The sequence below is a fragment of the Prionailurus bengalensis genome, chromosome A3 (assembly GCF_016509475.1).
Source record: "Prionailurus bengalensis isolate Pbe53 chromosome A3, Fcat_Pben_1.1_paternal_pri, whole genome shotgun sequence".
NCBI lineage: Eukaryota > Metazoa > Chordata > Mammalia > Carnivora > Felidae > Prionailurus > Prionailurus bengalensis.
The window spans coordinates 125,758,229-125,772,351 of NC_057354.1; the positions used below are offsets into that span (position 1 = coordinate 125,758,229).

Here is a 14,123-nt window from a genome sequence, read left to right on the forward strand (position 1 = left end):
AAGACCTCCTGCCTTGAACCCAAAAGAGGCATAAGCCCCTGATCTCCCAGTGAGTGTCCTCATTCATGAATCAAGGTGAGGCACCCCATAGCTTCACACCACCTGGGGGAGAGCTGGTGGCCTTGGCAGTTCTTTGGAGTGTCTAAGTTGGGTCCCTTTCCTTTCTTCCCCTCACTGCAAGGTCAGGATAAGGAACTGGGAGACCCTACCTCTTACTGGAGCAAAGAGAGTGATGGGTCCTAGGTGAGCAGAGCCTTTTTCTAACCGTCTGGGGCAGCGTCAAGGGGTCCGTCTTTTCCTCGATCCCTAGCTTGTCATCTTTATATAGGTTCTCAAACATAAGGAAGGTGGCCAGAGGCCTGTGAGAGCAATGTAGCTGAAGCTCCCAAGGATCTCCTACACCCTACTTTCTTCTATAGGCAGAGGACAGACCAAACAGCATAATTAACAGATGTATTCTGAAGACTTCTCTCTTTCTGTCCCTATCTGAAAAGCTGGAGCTTTGATGGCAAGGAAGGAAAGCATCCAAGATGCATCTTTGTTGAACTCCTAAGACAGAAAGTAGTGGTTACCAGGGGCTGGGGGATGGAAGAATTGGGGACTTGCAACCAGTGTAAGTTCTGGAGAGCTAATACACAATATTGGGATTATAGTCAACAGTACTGCATTATAAACTTCAGCGTTGCTAAGAGACTAGATCTTAAGTGTTCTCATCACAAAAAAGCCATGGTAATTATGTAAAGTGATAGAAGTGTTAGGGCTATGGTGGCAATCATATTGCAGTCTGTGAATGTATCAAACAACAGCTCGTACACCTTAAAGTTACACGATGTTGTATGTCAATTACTTGTCAACAAAATTTTTTTAAGTTTATTTAGTTTGTGAGAAAGAGAGAGAGCATGAGCAAGGGAGGAGCAGAGACAGAGGGGGAGAGAGAGAATCCCAAGCAGGCTCCACACTGACAGTGTGGAGCTCCATGCAGGGCTTGAACTCACAAAACTGCAAGATCATGACCTGAGCAGAAACCAAGAGTCAGACGCTGAACTGACTGAGCCACCCAGTTGTCCCCCAAAATTAAAAAAAAAAAATTAAAAGATGCATCTTTGATGCCAAGGAAAAGAGAGGGTGTAGCTATAATATTCTGTGAGGGAATTCAGACGGAAAGGGAGAAACAAAGGAGCTGGAATCTAATGGCTTGGGAGGAAGGACAGGGGTCGCAAGCGTCATGGGTTTAAGGGAAACCGATTGACGAAGCAGACCCCCTCTCTTCATTCCTATGGTCTTCAGAAAGCCAGAAACAGAATGGAGGGATCTGGTACTGCCCAGCTCCCCACAGGGGCGGGAGGGGTGCAAGAACGGATCTCCTCTCCTCACCTCTCAGGCAACCTGGGAGCTACCTGCAAGGTAGAGTAACCCAGCTTTGACGAAGACTGCAGAAAAGGCTCACAGATCCTGGCTCATCGTTTTTCCCAGGACCAGAAACTAATGGTGGTAGATAGTTGCCAAGGATTTTGGATTACTTAAAAACAAAACAAAACAAAAACTCACAAATCTGGTTTTTGGAGCAGGGAAAACCAGAAACCCTGTGGAGAAAGGGAATCCCTCTTTTGTTTGTTCTTTGGAAGCATAAGAGTGTGCATAGTTTTAAACGAGTAAAGGCGAATTTCGTAACCCACAAAAGAAAATTAAAAGAGGAAGAAACCCACTGGTAGGTAAGATTCAATAAAGAGAATGGATTTGAGAGTTTTGGAGGCAAGGGCACCGGGAGATGCCAGTGCTCGCCAGCAGGTGGCGCGTTTTCTTTAGGATTGCTTCCTCGAATCTGCATAAAACTTCGCAGCCAGACAAGCTCTGAGTCCCTTCGCCGGAAATCGCTATGCAGATAATAACCCTCCAGTGTCTGGAAATGTTTAATTACCGCGAACGCGGATTCCTCCAGCGCCGACCGCCGCCGAAGTAGCCCGTTAAAGACGCAGCGCCGCGGGTATGGTAAGGTAATTCTATTCCGAAGTGTTTCACCCGGACTATACACGGTTCAGTTAACATAACTTTTCTTCGTCATCCTCAATTTGGTTAGACACTGCTTCGTTTCTAATACATTTATTTCCACCGTTGGATAAGAGAAAAAGTTCAGTAGTCTTAGAACATAGATTTGTTAACTGTCTAAAATAATTGACAACTCATACTTGTACAAAAAGTCGAAACTCACCACACCATTCAAACGCATTTTACACATGCTCCTCACAATACAAGGCATTATCATCATTTCATTTTACAGATGATAGTATGCCCAGAACCCAAGCAATTTCACATGAATACCCGTGCTTCATACATGATCTTATAAACCAAGGGTAGATCTGTGTCTATGTGCATTGTTACATTTGTTAAGGTGACAAATCGTTACAAAATACTAGGGTCTCATAAAGAACTTACGAAACGGGAACTGCCTGGAAACACAGCTCACTTTCCCTTTCAGTTTTGATACTGTAACTTGTCTGTCGCTGTCACAATAAACACCGGCTCTTGGGTTCACCTGGGATCTATTCTCTTAAGACTCTGGAGTTGTTTGTACGTTATCAGAGCGTGTTATCTGTACAAGTGTGTGTGGATGTCGTGTTACCTACCTCCCCCGCTTAAAAACTTTCTCCCCGAAGCTGGATTTTGACCTGATTGATCGTAATGGTTCCAGAGGAACTATTGAGCTATTACAATCCATCATCTAAATGATTACAGAGGGATACCTAAATCTCCGGATTATTTGAAAGCTCTGTACATGCGTAAAGGGGGGTCAAATGAGCAGAGCCCCAATTGTCCACAAAGTAGTTACGGAAAAGATTGCATTGGAAGCAAAAACTCCGAAAGTGCTAAGTAAATTCCATGTTTAAAAAATGAGGTCATTTTTGTGTGGCTGGGGAGTAGGGAGACGTGGGGTTCATTTTTTTTTATCAAAAACACCCCAAAGCGATAGAGGCCATGTTCTAGTTAATTTTCTGGAAGCTGTTCAATTTTCACTCGGAAGACAGGCTGGGGCTCTTTCCTTCCCAGTAAGCAGATGTTCCCAGAGGAGCTGGGGTTGGGGCAGGGAGACCAGCAGGGGCTGTCACAACCCCCCCAATGTGCCCACAGAACGTGGCGGCGAGGGCTCGCTGGGGGACTGGGAGCAAGGCGGTCGGATGTCTCGGCAGGCAGCCGGGGGTTATTGATCCCTGCCGGACCCCACCTGCGGGGTGGGGTGTAACCGGGACCTGGAAGCCCGGGAGCTAGTTTGGGGACCTTTCCCCAAGGGTGCTCCGTTCCAGACAACACAGGGACTCCTTGGGCGCGGGCGGTTCCGCCCTGCAGGCGGTGGGTGAGAAAGAGAGCCAGAAGGAGCGGTGGCAAGAGTTTGCGCGGGTCTAGTCTCCGGCGGGAGCCGACAGTGAGCAGAGGCTGCAGCCGCGGGTGGCGGGGTGCTCTGGACGCCCTGGAACGGGATGCGAGGCCAGACAAAAGTTTCTGTCACCTGCGATGTGCTTTTGGGCCATAGGACGGTTGGGTTCTGGCTACTGAGGAAGTTTACTAAATTCGAAAAGTGATGTCCTTGCGAGTCCTAAATGAATCTGACTTCGCTAAAAAGTCACCTGGAAGCCCTTAGACGTCCTGGGTCCTTCCTTCTGCAATTCATTCAAGCTGGAATCCAGGCGCAGCACTGCGACTATGCTTTGGGCTGATCAGTTTCTCTTAAGTAGGTGGGGGAGGGGATGCGCCCCTGTTCCCCCTGGAAGGAGGGCAGTGGGGTTCCTAGCTTCCTGGGCTGCTTCTGCCTGCGGTGCTGAAAGGGAACCTGAACTTGGTTGGCTTGCAGTGCAGACCGAGGCCATAGCTTGTGGGTCACTCCCTTGGGAGCTCAGATTGGGGTGGAGGACTCTTGAGCCATTAACAAATCCTTAATTTCATTCCTGGGGTTTCTGGGGTTGTTCCTTGTCAAGTGAGACCTAGCAGGATCATCTTCCAAGGTGGGAATTTGAAACAGGCCCATCTTTGCCCCAGCTGTGCCAGGGTCCCACATCTCTCACCTTGTCTCATCCTGCCTTGCAGACTAGCTCCAGGAGACCCAGCCAGAGTCTGGGAGGCAAAGCCTGGGATGCTGGGCCATGAGGGGCTAGCTCCAACCTTACATCCTCATCTTGCCCTACACCCGCTAGATTCCAGGATTTGGCCTGAGTCCAAATCAGTTTTCCAGATAACCTGGAAAAAGTGGCGTTAAACAACCCAGTTTCATGGTCCTTTCTTTGGCATTCCTAAAGACTCTCCATGAGCTCTTTAGGGATCCTACTATCTAGAGATTTCTTCAAGTCCTTGAAGCATGTTAGCCAAGGGCCCTGATTCATAAGAAATAGGGAAGTGGAAAGAGGGAGGAAACATAGTCACGCTGTGTGGAGTTCTGAGCAGGAGATGGGGTTGCACACCCCAGGAGGCTCCATCCCACCTGAATGTCCTTTTCTGAGAGGACACTTCCTAAGCAATCTGGACAGCCAGAGGGCCAAGTGTGGAGACCTCTCTTGGATTCTTTCATTGCTGCTAATGGAGGTTCTTGAGTTTTGTCTCCTAGGAGAGCCTGAGACTAGCACAAGGAAATTCCTTGACCCAGGTAGGAGCAAGCACAATCCAGGAATACCCTGCTGGACTCTCCTTCCAGGCCTTCCCCTGCTCTTGGTATTGCTGCCTTGGAATCTCAGGGAAGGGAGTGATCTCAGCTCCTTTCTTCTCCCAAGGATCCTCTCCCTGGCCAGAATATCACCTCATGCTGGCAGCTGTTAAGATTCCAACTGCAAACTTACATGGGTCCTTTGCTCCAGCACTAATCTGTGGCAGGGGATGAGTGCAATCCCTTGGGGCAAAAACTGCACCTCTCCCCCCCCTTCTTCTTCCCCACCCACCTCAAAGTTACCTAGGGGCTGGAGGCCAGGTTCTGTCCTAAAGCCCTATGGATAAGACAAGGGTCTTCTTCAACTATGTCTTTTGGGGGGACATTTCCACTATCATTTCCCTGGGTCAGGGATTGACACCCTAAAAAGCAATAAGATTTTCAGAGGAAAGCTGGACTTGGCAGCAGCATTCCCTTCCCAGAGACACAGTACCGATATGCTAGAGACCCACTGAGTCCAGGATCCAGCTCCCAGGGCTGGGTGAGTCACTCAGCAGCGACCTTGATGCAAACACTGGGAGTGCAGTGGTGTCAGTCTAGACCCACCCAGGTCCTGGGAAACCATTGCCTCCTCCTGAACCCAGGGCCCAGTGTTCCAGAGAGGTGGCGGGGAGAGGTCAGGGCTGGGGTCAGCTGGAGGGCAGCTCCCGGAGGAGCCCATTAGTCAGTAAGGTAGGGATGCTGCTCTAAGGCGGAAGGAGTGAAGGCAGAATTTTTCGGAGCCAGAATCCTGACCTCTTGTAGGTCCCAAATGCCACCTGAACCAGTTCCTTGAGCTTAGAGGTCCTGGAGCTGACAATCTTTGCAGCTTGCTCTCCAAACTCCCCAAACCAATGAGTACCTGATTGGAGGGGTAGACTGTAAGTAAGAGTGGAATCCCAGAGGGTTTGGGACTCCAATAACTTTCTTGCCCTCCACCTCTGATCTCTCCACTGAACTCCACAAGCCAGAGTCTGGGGTCAGCCATAGGCATTCAGGTCTGGTTTACTGCCCTGGCAATGAGCCCTCTTGGACGTCCAGAAGCTATTGGATACCCAGGGCCAGCCGCCTCTGGGAAAGGATTCTGGAAGAAAGGGCGGCTCTGCCAGGGTCCGAAGGGCACTGGAGTCCAAGCCTCGGCGCAGGTATCCCGGGGTACCTCCCACCACCCCTGCACAGACTTGTGTCCCAGGTGAGCAGGAATAGGACTGCGAAGTGTGCAGTTTCAGCCTGCTCTCCTCTGCTTGAGGTTGTTTCCTTTAGCACTCCAGGGATGCCACCGTGAGCCTAACAATGCAAAAGGGGTCGCACAGGACCGAAAAGCAGGGGACTCAGGTCCGGGGAGGCCGTGGCAAAGCGACGCAGCTGCCAAAGCCGGCTGCCCGGGTCAGCAAAACTTTGTCTCTCAGTGCGCAGGCGCAGGGCATGGTTGGGGGACAGGCAAGGGAGGGGAGGAATCCTGAAGCAAGGGGAGGCGGGAGGGAGAAGGAGGGAGGGAGGGAGGAGGGTGGTGGATTAAAATAAGTAGGCGGCTCGGTGCTAAGGGATGAGTGAGTCGGAGCTCGGTCTCTCCCCAGCAAGTTCTCAGCCGCTCCCGGTTCAGACCCAACCAGGGAGCTGCGAGCGGGGCTCACTGTCCTCCGGGGGGCAGGGCTCCGGGCCAGTGGAGCGCTCCCGCGCGTCGGGCGCTCGGAGTCCCCGCAGCCGGAGAGGGGCCAGGACTCAAGAGCTCCGGGGGTGCCTGTGGAATCCAGCGCCTCTGGCTTCCCGGGTCCCCCGCAGCGGAGCCCCAGAGACTCCCTCAGCCCGGGACCGCCGCGGAACAAGGTAACTGCAGCCCCGGGCGCCCCTGCTCAGCGAGGGGAATGCGGGCAGCGCTCCCGGGTCCCCTGTCACAGCGCGGCGGGTGTCTCCTCTCTCCGTGTCCCAGAAGGAAGCTCCTCCTGCCAAACGGAGGCTGCAGGACCTTAGTGAAAGTGAGAGCAGCTGCAGCCCAGGGTGGTTGGGGGTGCTGGCTCAGGGACTTCCCGAGCGGGGTCTTTCGGCCTCTGACCTCCGGGGAAGGAGGGGGCGGGCCTCCAGCACTGGCCCTCGCGCTGCCAGGCTCCTAGGAATCCGCGGCGAGATGCCCGCGGACTTCGGGAGTCAGCCTGTGGGCCCCCCTCTAAGAAACCGAAGAAACTTCCGCGGGCAGAAACTTTCCCGAAACGCGCGCCTAGCGCAGTTTGACCTACTTTAGCTGACGAAGAAGGAAGAGAGAATGGATGGATGGCCACGGCCGCAGCCGACGGCGCCAGGGACAGGTGCATGCCCCAGCCGGGTCGCGCTTTTCGTGCAAGTTTGTTGTTTTGCGTAGTTGCGCTCGGGAATCCGGCCGGCTGGACCCGGAGCGCAGGGCCGCGTGCCTGACCCCGCCTCGCACTTCTGCTCTGACTTCGGGGTGTTCTCTATAGGATGATTGCTCTGTGTAGTCAGGGCCTGGGGAGTTAACCTGCGACTGTCTCGGTTCAGGGAAGAGTGCAGGGGGTCGCGAGCACTCTTTCCCAATTGGAGACTCGCACGCCCAAGTAGCAGAAACGCTGTGGGTGCCGTGCATGTCTCCGGCTTGGGGCTTATAAGGCGAGGATTCGTTTCCTCCCCCTGACTGTCCCCTAACTCAGCCTTCAGGAGAGAAGGGGGAAGCCCGAGGAGAGAGGGAAAGAGGTGAGGGGCTGCCTTGCGGAACTACTTTCTTTCCCGAAATGTCTAGGTTCAGAAGAACGAAAACCCACATTCAGTCCTTTTTCAACAGCTCGAGCAGTAGCGGGATGGGCTCTCAGAGTGAAAAGTAGCTGCGAGGGTTTCTTTGTTGCCACAATTTGGTAAATTTCAACCGGGCTAAGAGCTGCGCGCTGGCTTTTGGGAAGAGAAACCACGTGCACAGCAAGTTGGTCTCCCAGGCTCACGGCCTCCTAGAGAAGACAAGGGCTGACAGGGACAGGGGGCGACCAGTGGGTGGATATTTTATCCGAGGCTCCTCGAAGTAATTGCGGTTTCATTAAGACTGGGGAACAGACCGCTAAGGACGCAGCGGGCGTTTAAATGCCGCGGGACGGCCGCCTAGCCGAAGGGTTCGTTCGCTCTCGTTCGTTGGGAGAATTCAACAGAAGTATCTGGTGGTGGTTAGTCCTCCCACCAGGGGCCTGGACGCCTGTCACCACGCGTGTTGGGGATTCGATGTCAAGGATGATTTTCTGGGGCTGCTGCTGGGCTCCTTCAGGCGAAAGCTCGTGGAGCTCGCTCCGTCCTCATTAATGCAAGCAGTTAACTCGCTCACGCTCAATTAGCCCCGAATAAACCACTTTAATAGACTCTGCACACTTCATTAATGCCCGGCATAGGGCTGGCTGCAGACCTGGAATTGGCGCTCGACCACGCGAGGGAAGGAGCGCCTGCACTGCGCGGGGGACCCAGGACTGGAAGCGCGAATTGCTTTTGCTGCCTGTGGTCGGGATCTTTACCCGCGCCTCCCAGATCTCGAGGCTCAAGCTCCTTGCCAAGCGGATGCCTGGTCCGGGGAGAGGTGTTTGCCCTCGCGTTTAAAAATCTAAAACGTTCACACAAGGGCCCCCCGGGTCAGGGCAACGGGACTCGGAGGGGCTGGGAGTTCGTTCATCCTCTCCGGCTGGAGAGGCGAGTGTGAGACTGTGTTTTTCTCTTAGTTGACCGCCTGAAACCGGATCGTGCATTTGGCCCATTCTTGGTACTAGTGTAAGGAGCCACGTTTCGAACGAATTTCGTCCCCGGGAAAGTCGTTGGCGAGAGCTTGGGGAGCCCTGGCCTCGGAATGCAGCAGAAAATAAGAAACTGGCCGTGCTGCTGAAGAAAATAAATTGAGTGTTGGGGGACACAAGATCGGGCAGATAGCCCGGAAAGGTTGGCTCCCAAGAGCAGTGATGGCTGCAAAAGCCCCCTCCCCCTATGGAGCCCCAGGTCTTCTGGGCTCCTGAGGGTAGGCAGGGTAGGCGAGGAGAGGCCAGGTTAGTACCCGACGTTGGTGGGTTCCCCACCGGGGCACAGGCAGGGCTCGGGCTCTTCTGCAGCCCAGAGTCGCACCGTCACCGCCGCTCTCTTGGCCGGCGATAGGCCGAGCACCTAGAGAAGCAAGCGGAGGTGCCGGTGGCCCCGGCGGCCCCGGGGAGCCGGAAATAAGGATCTGATTTCCAGCGCCAGGAGGGGAAAAAGAGGTGACAGCAAATCAAAGAGCGCTCACCTCACCTAATCACCTAAGTGTGGGCCAACATTTTAAGTTGGCGAGAGTCCTCTTTCTCCTTCCTCTCTCCTTCCCAACCCCAATCCGCCCCTGCTTTCTCTCTGCCCCAATTCGTATTTTGCTTCGCGGGGTGTTAGCGCTCTAGGATGATCTCGGCGCTCTGGGATCACCGGACCACCAGTGATCCAAGCCGCAGGGAAAACTGGTAGGGAGGCCCTCTGCTACTGAGGCACGGGTCCTCAGGCGCCAGGCTGAATTAATTGCTGCCTTAACACTGGGTTTTTGCCGGGTTGCTAATGTAACCTGCAGTGGGAACATCTCTGCAGGCTTTCAGTGTTTTGCACCTTCCACCCCCTGCAGAACCTCTTTCTCCGCGGGCCTACTATTCAGCCAGTGACTTCTCTGACAGCTTCCAAGGGAAAGGGTTTCTGCATCGAGATTGTCCATACTCCTTCCTGAAAGGGCAGGGCTATCTCCCGTGAGAAGCTTTGCTGCAGTGAAATGCTGCCGAGTCCGACTGGGCCTTGTGGCCTTGGGCTGAGGGTAAGCCAGCCTAGGGGAACTGTCTGGGTGGTGTCAGCGTCCAGCCGTGGGAAGGAGCGGTACCATGGCCTGCACAACCCAGGAAGGGGGGCTTACTGAAGGTTAGAGGAGCAATCTGAGGAAGAGAAGAGGGGAAATGGGGGTAAGGGAAAAGTGGGCAGCAGGGGATTGAGACAGGCAAAGAACCAAGCACCCTGTTCCCTTAGTGACTTCTCAAGTAGCCCTCAGCTCAGAGCTGAGAGAGTTCAGCACTTGAGCCTCGCAAGCCACCTCCCCCCCCCCACCATGTACTTTCTACTTTTCCTTCGCCATGTTTTTGCCTCCACTGGAGAGACTGACTTAACAGTGGCTGGGAGGCTTGGAGATGAAAGGTCTCTCTGCAGAACCCAGACTTGTCCACGGAGGCTGGAGATCCTGACCAAGGAGGCCAGCAGATGCCAGACTGCTGGTCACTTCAGCTTCCTGGCCTTGCAGTTGGAGGGCACAGAGAGCATAGAAGCTGATTGTATTGGCCTTAATACTGTAGCCCATAGGCATACCCACCTGCCCAGGTGTCACTGCGCACACAAATATCCGAGAGCCCAGAGACACTGCACCCTGTTTGATGGAGTAGGGAGGGCACCGAAGCCCCCTTGTATGTACCTGCAGATGTTTGACTGAATTAGTAAATGAAGGTGGGTATCATCACCTTCAAAGGCAATTAATTCCCAGGGGCTCAGGTAAGAAGTCAGCCCAAAAGTAGCCGCAGAGGGTCGTGTCAAGAGGGCTCATTAATAGTGAGGCAGAGAAGCAAATTTGAGGTCAAAGTTGAGAGCTTTGAGGAGAAAGATGACATGGCTTCTAGAAGCCAGACTGAAGATCAGCTAAGTAGAGCTAAATGTAGAGGAGCTGGGAGATGTACAGATCTGTGTGTGTTTGTATGTGTGCTGTCTCCCTGGAGGCCCTGCGTGGGTTCCATGCAATCCCATGTGTGCGTGTGTGTGCGCGCACACGCACACGTGAACATGTTCACGCCAGCATTTTGTTTAGCAGCACAACACTGATCATCTCAGTTTATCTTGCCACCTTGTTGTCATCTCTGCTTCAGAGCATGTGAATCTGTGTTTATCTGTCATTGTGCATTTCTGTTTATCTGCACACGAACATGTAAATGTGCTTCCAAGTTCCTGTTCTCTTCGCCGGAGAGTGAAATTCTGTGTTGACTCAGGCTTGCGTGGATGTAAATTTCCACACACCGGTCTCCCCCAGGTTGTGCCTCCACTGTAGGCCCTCATTTAAGTTGGTTGCATTGCGTAGGATTTGTTTCCTGCTGGTTTCTGTAGCAAGTTGTGTGTCTCTGCCATGGCCATTTGGAGGGAGCCCTTGCATCAGAGAAGGTTCTATTTTCTCTCTGAGGGCAGTGGGTTCCCTCAGTGGGGTCTCAGACTCCCAGCGTCTACCCTGGGGCACAGAGAGGGTGTGGCTGAGTTGGAATTCCTAAAGAGGGTGACCTACTCTGAACTTCTCTTTTTCTCTCCCTTCTTTTCTCTTCTTTTTTTTGCAGATTGCGATTGAGAACCCACTGCAGCTACCGCAATGGGCAGCAAAACCTTGCCAGCGCCAGTGCCCATTCATCCATCCCTGCAGCTCACCAACTACTCCTTCCTTCAGGCGGTGAATGGCCTGCCCACGGTGCCCTCGGACCACCTGCCTAATCTGTACGGTTTCAGCGCACTGCACGCTGTGCACCTGCACCAGTGGACGCTGGGCTACCCTGCCATGCACTTGCCGCGCTCCTCATTCTCCAAAGTCCCGGGCGCCGTGTCCAGCCTCGTGGACACACGCTTCCAGCTGCCCGCCTTTCCCTGGTTTCCTCACGTAATCCAGCCTAAGCCTGAGATCACCGTTGGAGGCAGTGGCCCCTCTGTGCTCAAGACCAAGCCACGCTTTGATTTTGCCAACCTGGCCTTAGCTGCCACGCAGGAAGATCCATCCAAGCTTGGCCGGGGGGAAGGTCCTGGCTCCCCCACTGGTGGGCTGGGTGCCCTCCTGGATGTAACCAAGCTGTCCCCCGAAAAGAAGCCCACGAGGGGACGCCTGCCTTCCAAGACCAAGAAGGAATTCGTCTGCAAGTTCTGTGGCCGCCACTTCACTAAGTCCTACAACCTCCTTATCCATGAGCGGACGCACACCGATGAGCGGCCCTACACGTGTGACATCTGCCACAAAGCCTTCCGGAGGCAAGACCACCTACGGGACCACAGGTACGGTGTGTGCCCCCCCCCCCCAAAGCTGTCTGTCACTGTCCTCACCATCCTTCTCCCTAATGAGGTGGTTCTTGAGCCCCACTTGGGCTCTCCAGGCCTCCCAGTTTCTGGGAATTCTCTAACATCGCAAAGGAAGCCATACAAGGCTTAGGCATAGGTTCTTGGAGGATGGGTGGAGAGAGCTTGGGAAGAATAAGTCAGGTCTCCATGAGCTTCAGACAGGCATGCCAGCCTTCTCATCCCTTCCTTCACCTGTGCATCTGCAAGTGCTGTTCAGTCCAAGTTTCTGCGGTGACGGGCAGGGGGACCTGTGACTCATGTGACCGCCCAGCACTTGAAATGTGCAACTAGTGTGACTGCGAAATTAACTTTTTAGTTTTACTTACTTTTCATGTTAATAACCACATGTGGCTAGTGGCTGCCCGCTTGGACAGCACAGCTCCAGCAAATTGTCCTCCCTGCCCCTGGGTCCCCTCATTCACCTTTATTGTTAACCCAGACCTTATAAGGAGACAGTGCTTGCCCCTCCTGGGGAAGGCAGGGGTGGGCCTAGCTGGACCCGTTGACCTATCAGATAGATCAGATATTGCCTGCCAGTTTCCTTCACCTCCCTACTCTATTCACAAACTTAGAATTTTGCCCACTCCACGCTAGGCCCCCGCCCCCCACTTTCTTTTGAGGGCAAGCGCCTGGTTGCAGTGGGAGGGGATCTTAGATAACTGTTTATAACATTACATCATTTTGCAAAGATTAATTCTGTTTTTGCTTCCAGATACATTCACTCCAAAGAGAAGCCTTTCAAGTGTCAAGAGTGTGGGAAAGGATTCTGCCAGTCCAGGACTCTCGCTGTCCACAAGACGCTACACTCACAGGTGAAGGAGCTCAAAACCTCCAAGATCAAATGCTAAAAAGAGCCTCCAGGTCACCAGGACCCTGGGTTACGATACCCCCTCCTCCAGAGGGACCAGAAGCCGAAGGCGACTCTGGCGGGCAGCGGGAGGGGCTCCCGGGACCTTCCCCTACCCCAGACTTGTCCCTTGGGTCCCGGGCGCACGCGGAACTCGAGAGCCCCGCCCGGAGCCGTGACCCCAGCCGCCAGGGCGGCTCCCCCAGGACGCGGCTAAAGTCTTGGCCAAAAGGCGGTACTCACGTGGCGGAAGGGAAACTGCATTTAAAAAAAGAACGAAAGCTCCGCGGAGCCGCAGCGGCGCCTCTCCCAGAAGTATTACTTTTTCTATTGTTATTTTATACGTTTACTTTATTATTTTTTTCTTTGACCATATAAGCTTGTAACTCTGCCTGCGGAGAGAGAGGGGAGAGGGAAGGAAGTTCTGTGCGTTTGCAGAGTCCACCCCCTCCTCCCGTCCCCATCCCCACCCCGGGAGCCTGCAAAAGTGTAATCCGTGTATCTGCTTCTGCCGCCGGGCCCTGGGACCGCGGGGCCAAGGAGCGCCCCCTCCCTGCTCCGCAGCCGGTCGGCCGTGGGCCCTCGGACTCGGATGGCGGGGCGGGGGCCTTGAGCCCTGCGGCTGCAGCGGGCCCGGCCTCCGGCTCCCCTGTTCCGCCGTCCCGTCACCACGAGAGAGCAGCCGGCTAGGAGCAGGGCATTGTATTGCGATTGGCACTTTATGCTGACCATCGGTAACGGACATTTATCACTGGAGTTTTTTAAAATATGAAATAAACGGTTATTTTACAGGCATTGCAGGATGGGTATTCTCCCTCCCAAACAGGACACTGGGAGGCTTCTTTCCTTCAGAGGAGCAGGATTCCCTGCCCGCTCCAACCTGCTCCGCTTCCGGAAACCCGGCCTTCTTGGGGCGATAGGGTTGAGATGGGTGGAGAAGCCTCCTCTCTCTCTGTGTTGGTCTACCCCGGCCACATGTTTATTTTCGTACTTTACTCCTCCACTTCGGTCTTTAGGGTCTCAGTGTCCCCACCCCTCACCTCCACGGGGCTGGTAGTTTACAAGGAAGCCCAGCCTGCAGCCACTTCTTCGGCCTTAAAAAAATCACAACGTCTCCGGGTGCCAGGGTCGCTTAAGATCCACTAAGGGAACAGAATGTCACCCACCTCTCCAACCAAAGACTTTCCTACTGGCCTCCAGCATCTGCTTTGGTGGTGGTGGTGGTGGTGGGGAGGTGCCTTCACGTATAGCCTCAGGACCAGTACTGTCCCCAGGGCCCCAATACCCCGCTGCAAATGCACAATCATCGCTGCTTCCCCAAAGCCCCAAAGCCCCAAACCTACAACCCTCCCTCCGTTAGGATCCCCCCGATACAATTCTCTGGCTGGGTCTCATCCCCTGCCCGGAGTACGGCTCCACGCCCAAAGATTCCCTACAGTTTTTAAAGCCTCGTCAGGAATGGCGGGGGCGGGCGCCCTGGGAGGCCCGGGAAGTTTAGGAGGGGAAATC

The 14,123-nt window shown here is 54.0% G+C and overlaps 1 protein-coding gene across 1 annotated transcript; it reads left to right on the plus strand.

Annotated features, from left to right (window-relative positions):
- The first annotated feature begins 1,854 nt into the window (after window positions 1-1,854).
- On the plus strand, window positions 1,855-13,409 carry OSR1 (odd-skipped related transcription factor 1). Its single transcript, XM_043604477.1, is given in 4 exon segments — window positions 1,855-1,989; window positions 11,005-11,704; window positions 12,480-12,591; window positions 12,593-13,409. Coding segments are annotated over 3 exon segments (981 nt in total). The 5' UTR covers window positions 1,855-1,989; window positions 11,005-11,036; the 3' UTR covers window positions 12,794-13,409.
- Window positions 13,410-14,123: the final 714 nt, after the last annotated feature.